Genomic DNA, 14,528 nt, shown 5'->3' on the forward strand with positions numbered 1-14,528 from the left:
ACCCAATATAGCCTCACATAGACAATAGGTGCTATGAATCAATGTGAAAGGAGTCATAGTGCATTTGACACAGAGATGTGGGACAGCTGGGTCCAAGTGTCTATATCTTCAATAAGAATTGTATAGTTAAAGAAGAACCTTGCATTTAAAAAGCCTCAGGATACCCCAAAACACTTTGTACACAATGATGTACAGTGGAAATACATTATAACAGGGACACTGGGGTCCAAAATGTGAAACCACATTATTCTTAGACTCCTTTTTAAAATAGAAAAATTAACACTTAATTTAAAAAAAACTCTTTTGGCAATAATGAGACCCTGCACCATAAGTGAGTTTTCAGCATATTGAACCATGTTGTAACAGACACTGTATTTTTGAAGAGCTGAATCCAACACTATAATATAGGAAGTATGGAGAGACAGATGAGGAGGGGGTGCATGTGAAGATTAGGTAGTAATTCAGAGACTGAGGGGACATGGGTTCAAATCCCATCATAGAAGTTGGTGGAAGGTTGGCTGAATTTATATTCAACTAATTTATTTTAAAAAACCCATAGGTAGTGTCTATAATGGTGACCATTATCAACTTCCATCAACTATCATTAATTGTCATAAAACCTTATTGAGTTCGATAATGTTTTATAGGACAGGAAAGCTGCCATCATCAACTGGTTTGACTTACATATGACATCAGACCCACAACAATAGCTGACTCGTCACTGACCTCTGAAAAGGTGAAATAAGGCACTCAGTTCAAGAGCAGCAAATGATACCCACATCCTACAAAAAGTGTAAAAAATTGTAATGCTCTTGTACCCTGGTTGGAAATCAAGGTAATTTTAAAAATATAATTAAATCATTGGATGATGGGGAAGTAACTTGACTTCCATTGTGGCACATCTTTGTGGCTGCAATGTCTTTTGTCTTTATTGAATATTCACATCTAGTTGGAGAACTTAAAGCACTCGAGTTATCACTATATCAAAACAGACCTAACAATGATGTGAAGCCATAAAGTGGTGCTTACTTTAGCAGAAGAAACAATCTGATTAGCCTGGCGTTTGGACATATGCTCAATTGTCTTGACTAACACTTCAGGATTTGCATTAGCTAGATAAGTCAAAGATTTATACCCAGCTTTATATAACTGGCGAGCACGAGCCTGTAAATAAAAAAAGGTAAAATAATTATACATAGCACTATATATTATACATGTTAATTTTTTTCTGGCTATTATTCAGATGGAGGGAAATAAAAGAGGGGTTGATTATGGAGAAAGTGCCATTGGATAACTGGGCAAAAAAACTGATTGGATCCATCAGGCCAATCAGAATCTGTATGGAGTAAAAACAAATTAATGTTTACAGTGTAATGCTGTTGATACATAATTAAATGAAAAAAGTGTGCTAGCATGTTGATCATTTTAGAAAATTGTTACTTTGTTTTTGACCATAGCATTCTAACTTCACTCTCCATTTAGATTCCTGCATTTAGACTGTTTTTGGTGAGCACAGTTGAGTCTTTGGCTGTGCACACAGTGAATTTGCCATGTAGAAAGTTTCCTACTGTGTAGTACTCCCTCTTTTCATCAAGTCACCTTTTCAATAATTTGTGACTTTCAGCCGATAGGTAGTACAATGGGCTGTACAATTTCCTTAATAACAACACAAAATGCTAGAGAAACTCAGCAGATCTGGCAACATCTGGAAGGAGAGAGAGTGAACATTTCATGTCTGATTTTACTGCTTTAGAGAAGTCATATTGGGTTTGAAACGTCTACTCTGTTTCTCTATCTGCATATGCTGTCAGACCTGCTGAATTTCTCCAGCATTTTCTGTCTTTATTTCTGATTTCCATCATTTACTGCATTTTGTTTTTTACAATTTCTGTTATATCCAAACAAATATATCTCATCACTGAATGTGCTGATACTTAATTTACTGGGAGAACTTCATTCTGATTTCATCCAGCATTTTATAAGGCAGAATGACTAACCTCTTGGACACCCGATACTTCCATAAGAGGGACAAGTTCTGGTTTCACACAGTATGACAGTTTATGAGTGAGATCTTTAAAGAGAGCATGATATGCCCAGAATTCCTCTAATTCCTGTAGATAATGGAAACAAAATTGAAATTAATCTTAGTTTAAAAAAAGCCCCGTATATTTTAAATATATATAACACAAAAACCAAAACAACCATTGTTGATATTTTTCTCATCTACTGCTGAACCCTCATCCATGTTTCTAATACTTCTACATTTGACTACTCCACTGTTCTCCAGGCCAGTACCCCAGCTTTCATCTTACATAAACATCCTCACCCAAAACTTTGACACCTACATCAAACTCATATCCATCAGCTCTGTGCTTACTGATCTACACTGCATCCCAATAACACAACAAATTTAAAATACTTATCTTAGTTTTAAATTCCCACATGAACTCACCCCTTTCCCACCTGTGTAATATCCTCCACTCCCACAACCCTCCAAGGTATCTGCGCTCATCTAATTCTGGTCTATTGCACATCTTAATTTTAATCATTGAACCACAGCAGCCGTATTTTAAGCTGTCCAAGCCCTAATCTGTGGAATTCCTTCCCTAACCCTATCTGCTTTTCTCCCTCTCTCCTTCTTTAAGATACTCCTGGATTTTTTGGTCATTTGTTTTGATTTCTACTTATATGTTTCCTGTTAAAAGTGTTTATGTTAATGATATTCTCATTACATGCCTAGGGAGTATTATGCAACATAAAAGCTACTATGAAGTAGTAGTATCTGTACCTCTGGACCAGAAGGACTATGTTCAAGTCCTGCCTCAGGACATGGAGGCCATCTAGGTGTGTTATAACATGTCCAATCAGAGTGTTTTTTTTTGTTTAAAGGTGCTATGCATTTCAAGCTGTTGTTGAAATGGTCAACTAACTTATGCAATAAGTAAACACTATACCAAAATTGGAGCAAAAGTGTACAGTAGCAAATTATCCATTTTATTTTTCTTAAATGTCATAGTGCTAAAAGTAAATCTATGTTCTAGCGCAAAATGGAAACAGAAATAGGCCATTCAAAGCTGGGAAGGAGGAACTGTCCTATGAGAAAAGATTAAGTAGACTAGGCCTTTATTCTCCGGAGGGTTAGATGTGATCTCATTCAGACACATAAATTCTTATAGAGCTCAAGAGGATAGCTGCAGGAAGTGTGTCCAGAGAGATGAAACCAGGGGATACAGTCTCAGATTAAAAGGTGGGCCTCACTCATTAAAGTGAGGAAGCATTGCTTCACTGAAATTGCGGTGAATCTCTGGGATTCTCCAACCCAGGGGGCTGTAGTGGCTTGGTCCTTGAGAATGTTAAGACTGAGATCGATAGACTTCTGCTGTCAAGGGAAACAGAGGTATTTCAGGAAAGTGGTGCTAAGGCAGAAGATTAGCCATGATCACACTAAATGGCAGAGCAAGCTCGAGGGTTGAGTGGCCTATTCCTGTTCCAATTTCGTATGTTCCTTAAGCCTATTCTAAAATTGAATTAGATCATGGCTGACCAAACTAAAAAATTTTGTCCCAATGTGTTTCTGACCAAAAGGGCTCATTGAAGAAAAAGCACAGGTGGTGTTCAAACATGACATGGAAGAAGGTGCAAATTATATGATGTCTAAACTACTCTTTAATAGGCTTACTAAGCTGTTTGTAAAGTTTAAATTACTGGTAAGTTATTTGCTTGTTGTTTCACTTTTGTTTCTGCCAAGACATTTGTCAATTTAATTAACTTAGCTAATTCTGCTTTTCAACCGCAGAAAAAAATAAATTGACAATATTAATTCAAAGTTTCACAAATACCTCACAGAAATGCTGCACACTAGAGGAGAAAGTTGCTGCTGAATTCAACAAATTCTGCAAAAAGCCCCGAGCCATATTGAACTTCTGCGCCACAGCCCAAGTGTTCATCTCTTTGAAAAGGGAATACAGCACCAAGGAGAGGTAGAATCGGGCTGCAACAAAGTCATCTACAGTCTACAGAAAGAAAATTGCAGAGAACATTTACAAATTATACAACTATCTGTGCCACTCAGCAATATTATTCTAGTAATAGCCTGTCGAGATGCTATCCTGCTTCTGAATGGGATATGTCAGCATCTATAATCCCACTTCTCTGTAACAGGTTTATTTATGCACATAGGCTGTCACAACGTAAATAGAGGCAACAATTTGTTCTTATTTTATTCCTTTCACCTCGTGAAACATTCCAAGGTGCTTCACAGAGGGATTATAAAACGTGATACAACACTAAGTCACAAACAGAAATTAGGCCAGATGGCCAAACGTTAATTAAAGAGATAGGCTTTAAGGAGTGCCTTAACTGAGGAAAGCATGATAGAGGAACTGAGAGGTTTAGGAGGGAATTTCAGAGCATCATTTAACTGGGAGACACTGTAGATCAGCGAGCACTGGAGTGATTGTTGAGTGGAATTTGGTGTGCATTAGGCCCAGGCAACAGAGCTTTGGATGACATCTAGTTTACAAAATCTATAATGTGGGACGTCAGCATTTGGAATAATTAGGTCTTGAATCAGCAGAGGAATGAATGAGAGTTATAGCGGTAGTTGAGCAAAGACAGGTGCACAGTCAGGTGATTTACAGAGTGGAAGTAGGCAGTGTTACAGTGGATATATCGTCAAAAGCTTGTCTTGGGGTCAAATAAGAGTCCGAGGTTGCAAACTGCCTGGTTCAGTCTCTGTTGGAGCATAGGAGAAAGTGAGGACTGCAGATGCTGGAGATCAGAGCTGAAAATGTGTTGCTGGAAAAGCGCAGCAGGTCAGGCAGCATCCAAGGAGCAGGAGAATCGATGTTTTGAGCATGAGCCCTTCTTCAGGAAGAAGGGCTCATGCCTGAAACATCGATTCTCCTGCTCCTTGGATGCTGCCTGACCTGCTGCGCTTTTCCAGCAACACATTTTCAGGTCTGTTGGAGCATAGCCTTCAGTCAGTAGTGAGAGGACAGAACGAGTGAAATGGACAGCTAACCTTGGCTTCAGTCTTCCAAATAATTAATTGGGAGGAAATGTTTGCCTATACTGTACTGAATGTTGGACAAGCAGTTTGGCAATTTAGATACAGTGGAGGTTTCAGGAGTGGTGGCGGCGAGAGAAGGCTGCATTTCAACAGTGAACAAGCAGAAACAGACATATTCTCAGACGATGATTTCAAAGAATGCGGTTGAGAATTATGTTGGGACAAAACATTCATCCTGGGAGATACTATAAGGAACTGTGCAAGGAAAGAATGAATTAGAAACAAGAATCACATTCCACAACAAAAAAAAGAAAATATAATTCCACACCAAAAACTGAACAATTGTCAATTGATTGAATTGTAAAGTACTCAAGCACAAATTATGAGCAGACTATATTGGTGGTATAAGCTGCTGAGGGTCATTCAATTGCAACATGCATTTTTTCTTGTTCAGAAACATGAAAGTAAATAGTTTTGTTACATATTTTTTAATCAACATGTTCAGATACATTATGACACACTGGTGCAGAAGAGTCTTGAACCTGGGCCTTCTGACTCAGAAGCAGTGATGCTATCACTGTGTCTCAGGAGCCCTGTAGTTTAGTTAGATGCTGACATTGCTGAGTTTTCATTTGCCTTGGGAAAGAGCACTGAGACGAGTTTGATTTATATTTCTATATTGTGTCTATTGAGAAGGAATTGGGGGAAGGGATTGTGGGAGTGGGGACATGGAATGGAAATTCACCCATTTTCAGTTGGACTGTTTCATTGAGTGAGATTCATGGCAGCTGTGTCCTTAGGCAATTTTTCTCATGCAATCTTCTGCTCTTCACTCATTAATTACACAACCAGGTTCTTGGATAGCTTTCTCAGAGGGACTTGTGCAGCCAGAGAGGTGCAAGTGCTTGCTATGAAGCGACATTCCAGCCTTCATGCCCTTGGTGACATTTTTAAAGCCCAGCTGCCCACTCCTCAGATGTACAAGTCAGGAACTGGCCCTTACATTGTGGTGCTTGATTTCTTTTCCTGAACATAGGACCTAGAGGAAAGGAAAGGTTGCTCCCCACCTTATGGACTGGGATTTAGAGGTGTTGGTGGGTGGAAAGTTAGAGAAGAGGGCAGTCCGTTTTACAGTCAACTACCACATGAGGTAGACCACCAGACCCAGCCAGCTTGGACAGATTGCAGCTGTGTCAGTGCAGTGTTCCAGGCGTAAAACAATATCCATTGCACACGCAGCTCACCAAGGCTCATGGACTACAACTCTCACTAATGAATAAATCATGTCCATTCCCCACCTCTCATTTCCCTCATCCTACCAAACTGCTAACCCTTCCTGTACTTTCTCCTTCCCACTCACACACTGGGGATACCACATCACTCTTGCATTTACTTCCAACATACTCAGTCCCTCACTTTGTCTGATTGCAAAAAACTGGCCCCAGCATCCTAGACAGATGTCTCCAAAGTATCCCAAATGACCTACTTGTAACCCTCAGATTGCTTAAATATCCCAGCACATCATTACAACTCAGAAAACTATTCAATGCCCTCTTTAATGCCTCAATTCAACCTGCCTTCACTCCATTGCCAGGCAGTGCATTCCATAAGCAACAACTTGCTGTATGAAAAAGCTTTCTTTTACATCATCCTTGCTTCATTTGCACATCACTTAAAATTTATGCCCTCTTATCTGTGTTCATTTTACAAGCGGACACAGTTTCAAATCGTGTCCTGCTGCTCATGATTTTGAAAACTACAATCAGATTTTCTCTCAACCTTCCTTTCTCCAGGGAAAGCAGTCCCAATTTCTTCAATCTATCCTCTTAACTGAAGTTTCTCACACTTGGAGTCATTCTAGTAAATTGCTTCTGCACTCGTTCAAATCCATTCGCATTTTTCCCATATTATGGCACCTGCAACTGTACACAATATTCCAGTTGAGGTCTAACAAGTGTCTTGTACAAGTTCAACAACACCTCCTTTCTCTTGGATTCTATATCCCTCTTAATAGAGTACAATTTACGCTTTATTTACTACTGTCTCTATGCTGTCTTTGCATCTAGAATGATTTGTGCATATATTCACACCCATAATCTGCCCCTGTATTCCCTTTCAAATTGTACAACTTAGTTCATATTGTTTTTCAGTGTTTTTCTGACCAAAATGCATCACTTCACCTTTTCTGCATTGAACCTCAGCTATTATCTATTGCCCACTCCACCAAGTTAAACATAGAAACGTAGAATATAGGAGCAGGAGGAGGCCATTCGGCCCTTTGAGCCTGCTCCACCACTCATCATGATCATGGCTGATTGTCCAACTCAATAGGTAAAAACAATGACTGCAGATGCTGGAAACCAGATTCTGGATTAGTGGTGCTGGAAGAGCACAGCAGTTCAGGCAGCATCCGAGGAGCAGTAAAATCGATGTTTCGGGCAAAAGCCTCCACCTCCGCCGTTTCTGCTCCCAGGAGGACCAGTTCCACCACAGAACACACCAGGTGGCCTCCTTTTTTAGAGACTGCAATTTCCCTTCCCACGTGGTTAAAGATGCCCTCCAACGCATCTCGTTCACATCCCGCACCTCCGCCCTCAGACCCCACCCCTCCAACCGTAACAAGGACAGAACGCCCCTGGTGCTCACCTTCCACCCTACCAACCTTCGCATAAACCAAATCATCTGCCGATATTTCTGCCACCTCCAAAAAGACCCCACCACCGGGGATATATTTCCCTCCCCACCCCTTTCCGCCTTCTGCAAAGACCGCTCCCTCCGTGACAACCTGGTCAGGTTCACGTCCCCCTACAACCCACCCTCCCATCCTGGCACTTTCCCCTGCCACCGCAGGAACTGCAAAACCTGCACTCACCCCTCCTCCCTCACCTCCATCCAAGGCCCTAAAGGAGCCTTCCACATCCATCAAAGTTTTACCTGCACATCCACTAATATCATTTATTGTATCCGTTGCTCCCGATGCGGACTCCTCTACATTGGGGAGACTGGACGCCTCCTAGCAGAGCGCTCTAGGGAACATCTCCAGGACACCCGCACCAATCAACCACACCGCCCTGTGGCCCAACATTTCAACTCCCCTCCCACTCTGCCGAGGACATGGAGGTCCTGGGCCTCCTTCACTGCCGCTCCCTCACCACCAGACGCCTGGAGGAAGAATGCCTCATCTTCTGCCTCAGAACACTTCAATCCCAGGGCATCAATGTGGACTTCAACAGTTTCCTCATTTTCCCTTCCCCCACCTCACCCTAGTTCCAAACTTCCAGCTCAGCACTGTCCCCATGACTTGTCCTACCTGCCTATCTTCTTTTCCACCTATCCACTCCACCCTCCCCCCACCTCCGACCTATCACCTTCATCCCCTCCCCCACTCACCTATTGTACTCTATGCTACTTTCTCCCCACCCCCACCCTCCTCTAGCTCATCTCTCCACACTTCAGGCTCTCTGCCTTTATTCCTAATGAAGGGCTTTTGCCCGAAACGTCAATTTTACTGCTCCTCGGATGCTGCCTGAACTGCTGTGCTCTTCCAGCACCACTTGTCCAACTCAATAGCCTAATCCTGTTGTGTCCCCAGAATCTTTGATGCCATTTACCCCAAGTGCTACATCTAGCCATCTCTTGAATACATTCAATTTTGGTATCAAGTGCTTCCTGTAGGAATGAATTCCACAGGCTCACCACTGTTTTGATGAAGGAATGTCTCATCTCCATTCTAAATGTTCAGCCCCAAATCCTAAGGCTGTGACCCCTGGTTCTGGATGCATCACCATTGGTGACATCCTCCCTGGTGGGCTTATACCCGAAATGTCCACTTTCCTGCTCCTCGGATGCTGCCTGACTTGCTATGCTTTTCCAGCACCACACTTTTCGGACTCTGATTTCTCTAGCATCTGCAGTCCTCACTTCCTCTCCTCCCTGCATCTACCCTGTCTAGTCCTATTAGAATTTTATAAGTTTCTATGACATTCCCTCTCATTCGCCTGAACTGTTAAAAAACTTGCCTATCTTACCTATAAAAACATTCAATGAGGAAACTCACTGGACAGGAAATTCCACACATTCACAACCCTCTGAGTGAAGAAGTTCCTCCTCACATCAGTCCAAAATCTGCTTTCCCTAATTTTGAGACTGAGCCTCTTGTTCTAGTTTCACCTACTAGTGGAGATATCCTCTCTACATCATTAGTATCTATTCTGTTACAACACGGGGTAAACCCTCCTGCTTAATTTAAACCAGCAACAGAAAAGTTTCTCCAATGCAGTAATCTGTGAAAATTCGAGAGGCCAAGAACTATTTGAAGTAAACATGAACAACTTTATTTCTTAAATATGACAGAGAATAATTAACTAACAACTACTTACAACTTCTTCCTTTAACCTAACTTTTACCTTCCCCTTCTACAACACTAGTCTGATAAAACTTCCTGATTAAGGTTTACCAAACTTTCAAGTTTTCAAAACCAGCCAAATCTTCTCTTTGGATCTTCCTGTTTCCTCTTTTCTTTTTCTCAGGAATTTCTGTTTCACAGGTCACTGATTGATCAAGGTACCTTTAAGAGCACTATTTTTCAGGCAGTCTCTACATGCTGGTGGCATGGCAGTTCTCCTCTCAATTGTTCATTTTCCCCCAATCTTATACCCCCAAAGCATCATATTGTGTCATTGGCTTTTAAGATTGTCAATATACTAAATTCAAACTTGATTGGAATTTGGTATTTTTCAGGGTATAATTTAAACTGATTGGCCTAATTCAAATCTGTTTTGTCATTTCCAGGCAACCCAGCTAATCTAGCTTTCGACCAAGTGTTACATTGTTACCTTATTGAGAACACTTGGTACGATTAGGTAGTTCTGCTAGTTTTTAACTCTTAAAGGTATAATACACCCATATCTTCATAACAATTCCCTTCATAATTTTATATGTTTCCCCCCTCATTCTTCTAAATTCCAATGAATATAATCCCAGTTTACGCAGTCTCTCCCTAAAAGGCAACCCAATCAACTCCGGAATCAATCTAGTAAACTTCCTCTGTACCCCCTTCAGTGCCAGTCCGTCTTTCTCAAATAGGGAGACCAAAACTACACGCAGTATTCCAGGTTTGGCCTCACCAGCAGCCTATACAGCTGCAACATAACAGGCCACAATCAGTGAAGACTGGGGACAATATTTCATCCTCACTAACACAACACTGAAGCCCTCTACTGTACTCACTGTATACCCATGACTGCGTTGCCAAATACCAGACTAACGCCATTTACAAGTTCGCTGATGTCACCACCATAGTCAGTCGAATCTCTGATGGCGATGAAATAGACTACAGACCTGGAAAAATGGTGCACTGAGAATAACCAAGCTCTCAATGCCGGCAAAACCAAGGAACCCATTATTGACTTTCGGTAGGATGTAACTCATGCCCCCTTACACATTAATAGCATAGAGGTGGAATGAGTGGAAAGTGTTAAGCTCCTGGGAGTGGTCATCTGCAACAAGCTTTCTTGGAGTCTTCATATGGACGCACTGGTTACAGAGACCCAACAATGTCTCTTCTTCCTCAGGCAGCGGAGGATATTTGGCATGACAGTGAATACCCTTGCCAACTTTTATAGGTGCACCATCAAGAGCATTCTGTCTGGATGTATCGCTACCTGGTATGGCAACTGTACCAATCAAGATCGGAGATGGTTACAGAGAGTGGTCAACTCTGCCCCAACAATTACAAAGATCAACCGCCCATCTACAGAATCCATCTACAAGGCCCGCTGTAAAGGAAAGGCAGCCTGCATTCTCAAAGATCCATCCCACCCTGTTTCTATAACCCCTATCATCAGGGAGAAGGTACAGATGCCTGAACACATGCACCAGCCAGTTTCGAAACAGTTTCTACCCTACTGTTGTGAGAATACTGAATGGACTCACAAACTCTTAACATTCACCTGTATCTGTGTTTTTGTTTTTGCTGCTGTTTACCTATTATTTACTTATCTAAGCTACTTAACTATGTGATCTGCCTGTATTGCTCGCAAGACAAAACTTTTCACTGTGCCTTGGTACACATGACAATAAATTCAACTCAATTCAATTCCCTCTTTTAAACTCAATCCCTTTAGCAATGAGAGACAAAATTCAAACTGCCTTCTTAATTACCTGTTGCACTGGCAGACCAATTTCCTGCGATTCATGCACAAGGGTCCCTCTGCACAGCAACAGGCTGCAATTCTTTTACTTTTCAAATAACAGTCCTTTTTATTATTATTCCTAACAAAATGGATGACTTCACATTTATCAACATTGTACTCTATCTTCCAGAACTTTGCTCATTAACTCAAAATACCTATATCCCTTTGCAAACTTTCAGAATCCTCTGCACATTTGCTCTACCACTCATCTTAGTGTCATCCACAAACTTTGATGCACTTCACATGGTCCCCAACTCCAAACCATCAATTTAAACTGTCAATAATTGTGGCCCCAACACTGATCCCTGAGGCTCACTACTAATCACAGATTGCCAACGAAAAAAGCACTCTTTCATCATCACCTTTGGTGTGGAAAGAGAATTCACTTTTCACTGGAGATTTGAGTGTGTCTGTTGAAATTGGTGTCCCTTAAAAACTGAATTTTCTAGTATTTATTATATAGCCATAGAGTCATGAAGGTTTACAGCACAGAAAAAGGACCTTTGGCCCATTCAGTCAAAACCATTCTAACCCCATTTTCCAGCACTTGGCCCATAGCTTTGTATTCCTTGGCATCACAAGTGCACATCTAAAAACTTCTTTAGTTTTATAAGGGGTTTCTGCCTCTATCACCCTTACAAGCTGGGAGTTCCAGATTCCCACCAGGGAACTAACCAAAACACAGTTTAAATGACATAATCTAGAGATAAGTTGACATTTAAACAACTGAAGTGGTCTAGGTAAGAGGGGGTAAAAATGAAAAAAAATGTGATTTTTGGGTGGGCCAATGGAAACTGCTTAAGAAATATCTATAAGTTGGGTATAGATGAAGGGAAAGCTGTAGAATGTTTTAAGTCCATGCATGACCTGTTGCTGCAACTGAACATAGCATATCCAGTTAAAGATAAGCCCAAGTCCTCAAAAAATGGTTGCATAGTTCCAGTGCAGTATGAGGGAGAAGAGAATTCCAACATATCTATGGTGGTGGAGAGAGAAGGAAATGGATGGTCAGCATCTGCTGGTTGGCTGTCTTGGGCCCATGCCAAGGCCCAAAAAGGGGGGAATTATTGAAAACTGGGGTCACTTAAAAATTGAATTCTCCTTGAGTTTACAGTGTAGCAAGCGATTTCATTTAACAGTTATTACAGCAGCACTTAACATTCCAAAATACTAGCATATGAAAACAAAGGGAAGAATTAATAAAAACACAGAGGTCATTAAGCCCAAGATTAGCATCAACCATTCATCTGGCACCAAATGCACCCTATTATCATTGTGTTGTTTTGGAAAATAAGCTCAGAAAAAATAAAAACTAACCCTCACGTGAAGGTAGGCAAGGGGACAACGATCATCTGACATCATGACCGGCTGTCCCATTGGCTCAGAGGGTTCAGACAGTTGACTGGTATAGAGAAAATAATCTGCCCTGTAAAAAACATGATATAACAATAAACGCCAGACTCAGAGAGGAGTATTCATGACAGGAGATTCAGGGGGAAGCCCACTGGGACTAGGTCAAATTTGCACTGCAAAAGCCATGCAGGGACCAAGACAGTTAAGGAGCCAGATTCCACAAGGCTAGGTCAAATTTGGGCTGGGATGATCCACACAAGGACCAACAGTAGAGTAGGCTTATGAGTAAAGGTCCAGCAGTTCTCTTCAGGTGATCTGCAGAGAGTAGTCTTCATTCAGCAATCCTTACCAGACAGATGAAAGATGAACCTGAAGGATCGGATGACGACCGAGGGAAGGCTGCCTGAACATCTTGGCTAGAGAACAGGATGCTGCCCCTATCTTTTTAATGAGACTGAAACATTCTATGCCAACAGTCTGTTTGCCCATTGGTATCACTGAACCATCCCTCATTTGCCATGATTGTATATTTTCTTTATCTAACTAACTAATGCATCACATCTAAACTACTGCCTTTTAACAAACTCAATAAACTATCAGGGAATTACTTGCAATAAATTGTTGAAGAGTGTGGTGCTGGAAAAGCACAGTTGGTCAGGCAGCATCTGAGGAGCAGGAGAATCGACGTCTCGAGCATATACATGCTCGATATGCTGATTCTCCTGCTCCTTGGATGCTGCCTGACCGGCTGTACTTTTCCAGCACCACACTCTTCGACTCTGATCTTCAGCATCTGCAGTGCTCACTTTCTCCCTGCAATAAATTGTTGACTGCCTATATTAGATAACTGTGATCATGAACCCTGAAACTCAACAGGTTGCTGTTGTCAGGCCATCAAGTTTGAATTTTTATTTCTGATTTCTGTAATGCAACTCTTTCAAATAGTTATTGTACAGTGTAACATAATTTCGGCTGTTTTTAATGTAGGAAACTTTAGGTATTAGAGGCCAAAGAATGCAGAAACACACTTTTCGATCCAACTAGTCCACACCAATCATGTTCCCAAACTAAAGTTGTCCCATACCCTTCCAAACTTTCCTATTCATGGACTTATCCGAATGTCTTTTAAACGTTGTAAATGTACCTGCATCCTCCACTTCCTCTGGCAGTTCATTCCACAGACTAACCATTCTCTGTGGAAAAAGGTTGCCTCTCATGTCCTTTTTAAATCTTTCTCCTCTTGAACTTCCCTATCCTCGGGAAAAGACCTTTGCTATTCACCTTATCTAAGACCCTCATGACTTTATAAACCTCCTATGTTCCAGTGAAAGAAGTCCCAGCCTATCCAGCCTATTTTTATATCTGAAACCCTCCATTCTGGAAACACCCTGGTAAATCTTTTCTGAACACTCTCCAGTTTATTAATATCCTTCCTATAGCAGGGTAAGCAGAACTGCACACAGCACTTCAGAACAGGCCTCACTAACGTAGAACCCCAACATGACGTCACAACTCCTATACTCAAAGGCCTGAGCAATGAAGCCAAGTGTGCTAAACACCTTCTTAATCAAACACTCTACCTGTGATGCAAATTTCAAAAAATTATGTACTTGAACCACTTGCTACTCAGGGCCCACCATGAATTATGTAGGTCCTGTCCTTGTTTGTATTACTAAAATGAATAGCTCACATTTATCCAAATTAAATTCTAATTGCCACTCATCTCATTGATCCAATTGATAAGATCTCTTTGTAGCCTTATTAACCTTCTTCACTGTCCACTATACCACTAATTTTGGTGTCATCTGCAAATTTACTAACCATGCCTCCTATATTCTCATCCAAATTATTTACATAAATGGCAAACAAAAGTGAATCCCCATGAAACATCGCTGGTCACAGGCCTCCAATCTGAAAAACAATTCTCCACCTCCTACTGTAAAGCCAATTTTGTATCAAATTGGCAAGCT

At 41.2% G+C, this 14,528-nt stretch overlaps 1 protein-coding gene across 7 annotated transcripts in view; it reads right to left on the minus strand.

The window, feature by feature from the left end:
• Window positions 1-14,528, minus strand: part of helq (helicase, POLQ like) — a 54,886-nt gene that overhangs the window by 1,294 nt on the left and 39,064 nt on the right. For 6 of the 7 annotated variants that reach the window (XM_072583969.1, XM_072583967.1, XM_072583968.1 and 3 more), the window contains 3 exons: window positions 3,840-4,013; window positions 1,998-2,111; window positions 1,030-1,164 (listed from right to left, as the gene is read on the minus strand). In XM_072583969.1, the coding sequence (XP_072440070.1) occupies window positions 1,030-1,164; window positions 1,998-2,111; window positions 3,840-4,013 (423 nt within the window). Of the gene's footprint in view, window positions 1-1,029; window positions 1,165-1,997; window positions 2,112-3,839; window positions 4,014-12,522; window positions 12,632-14,528 lie in introns of those variants that run through there. The other variant, XR_011962396.1, reaches the window with a different exon arrangement.

Source organism: Chiloscyllium punctatum, chromosome 14 (genome assembly GCF_047496795.1).
Source record: "Chiloscyllium punctatum isolate Juve2018m chromosome 14, sChiPun1.3, whole genome shotgun sequence".
In the NCBI taxonomy this organism is placed as follows: Eukaryota; Metazoa; Chordata; class Chondrichthyes; order Orectolobiformes; family Hemiscylliidae; genus Chiloscyllium; species Chiloscyllium punctatum.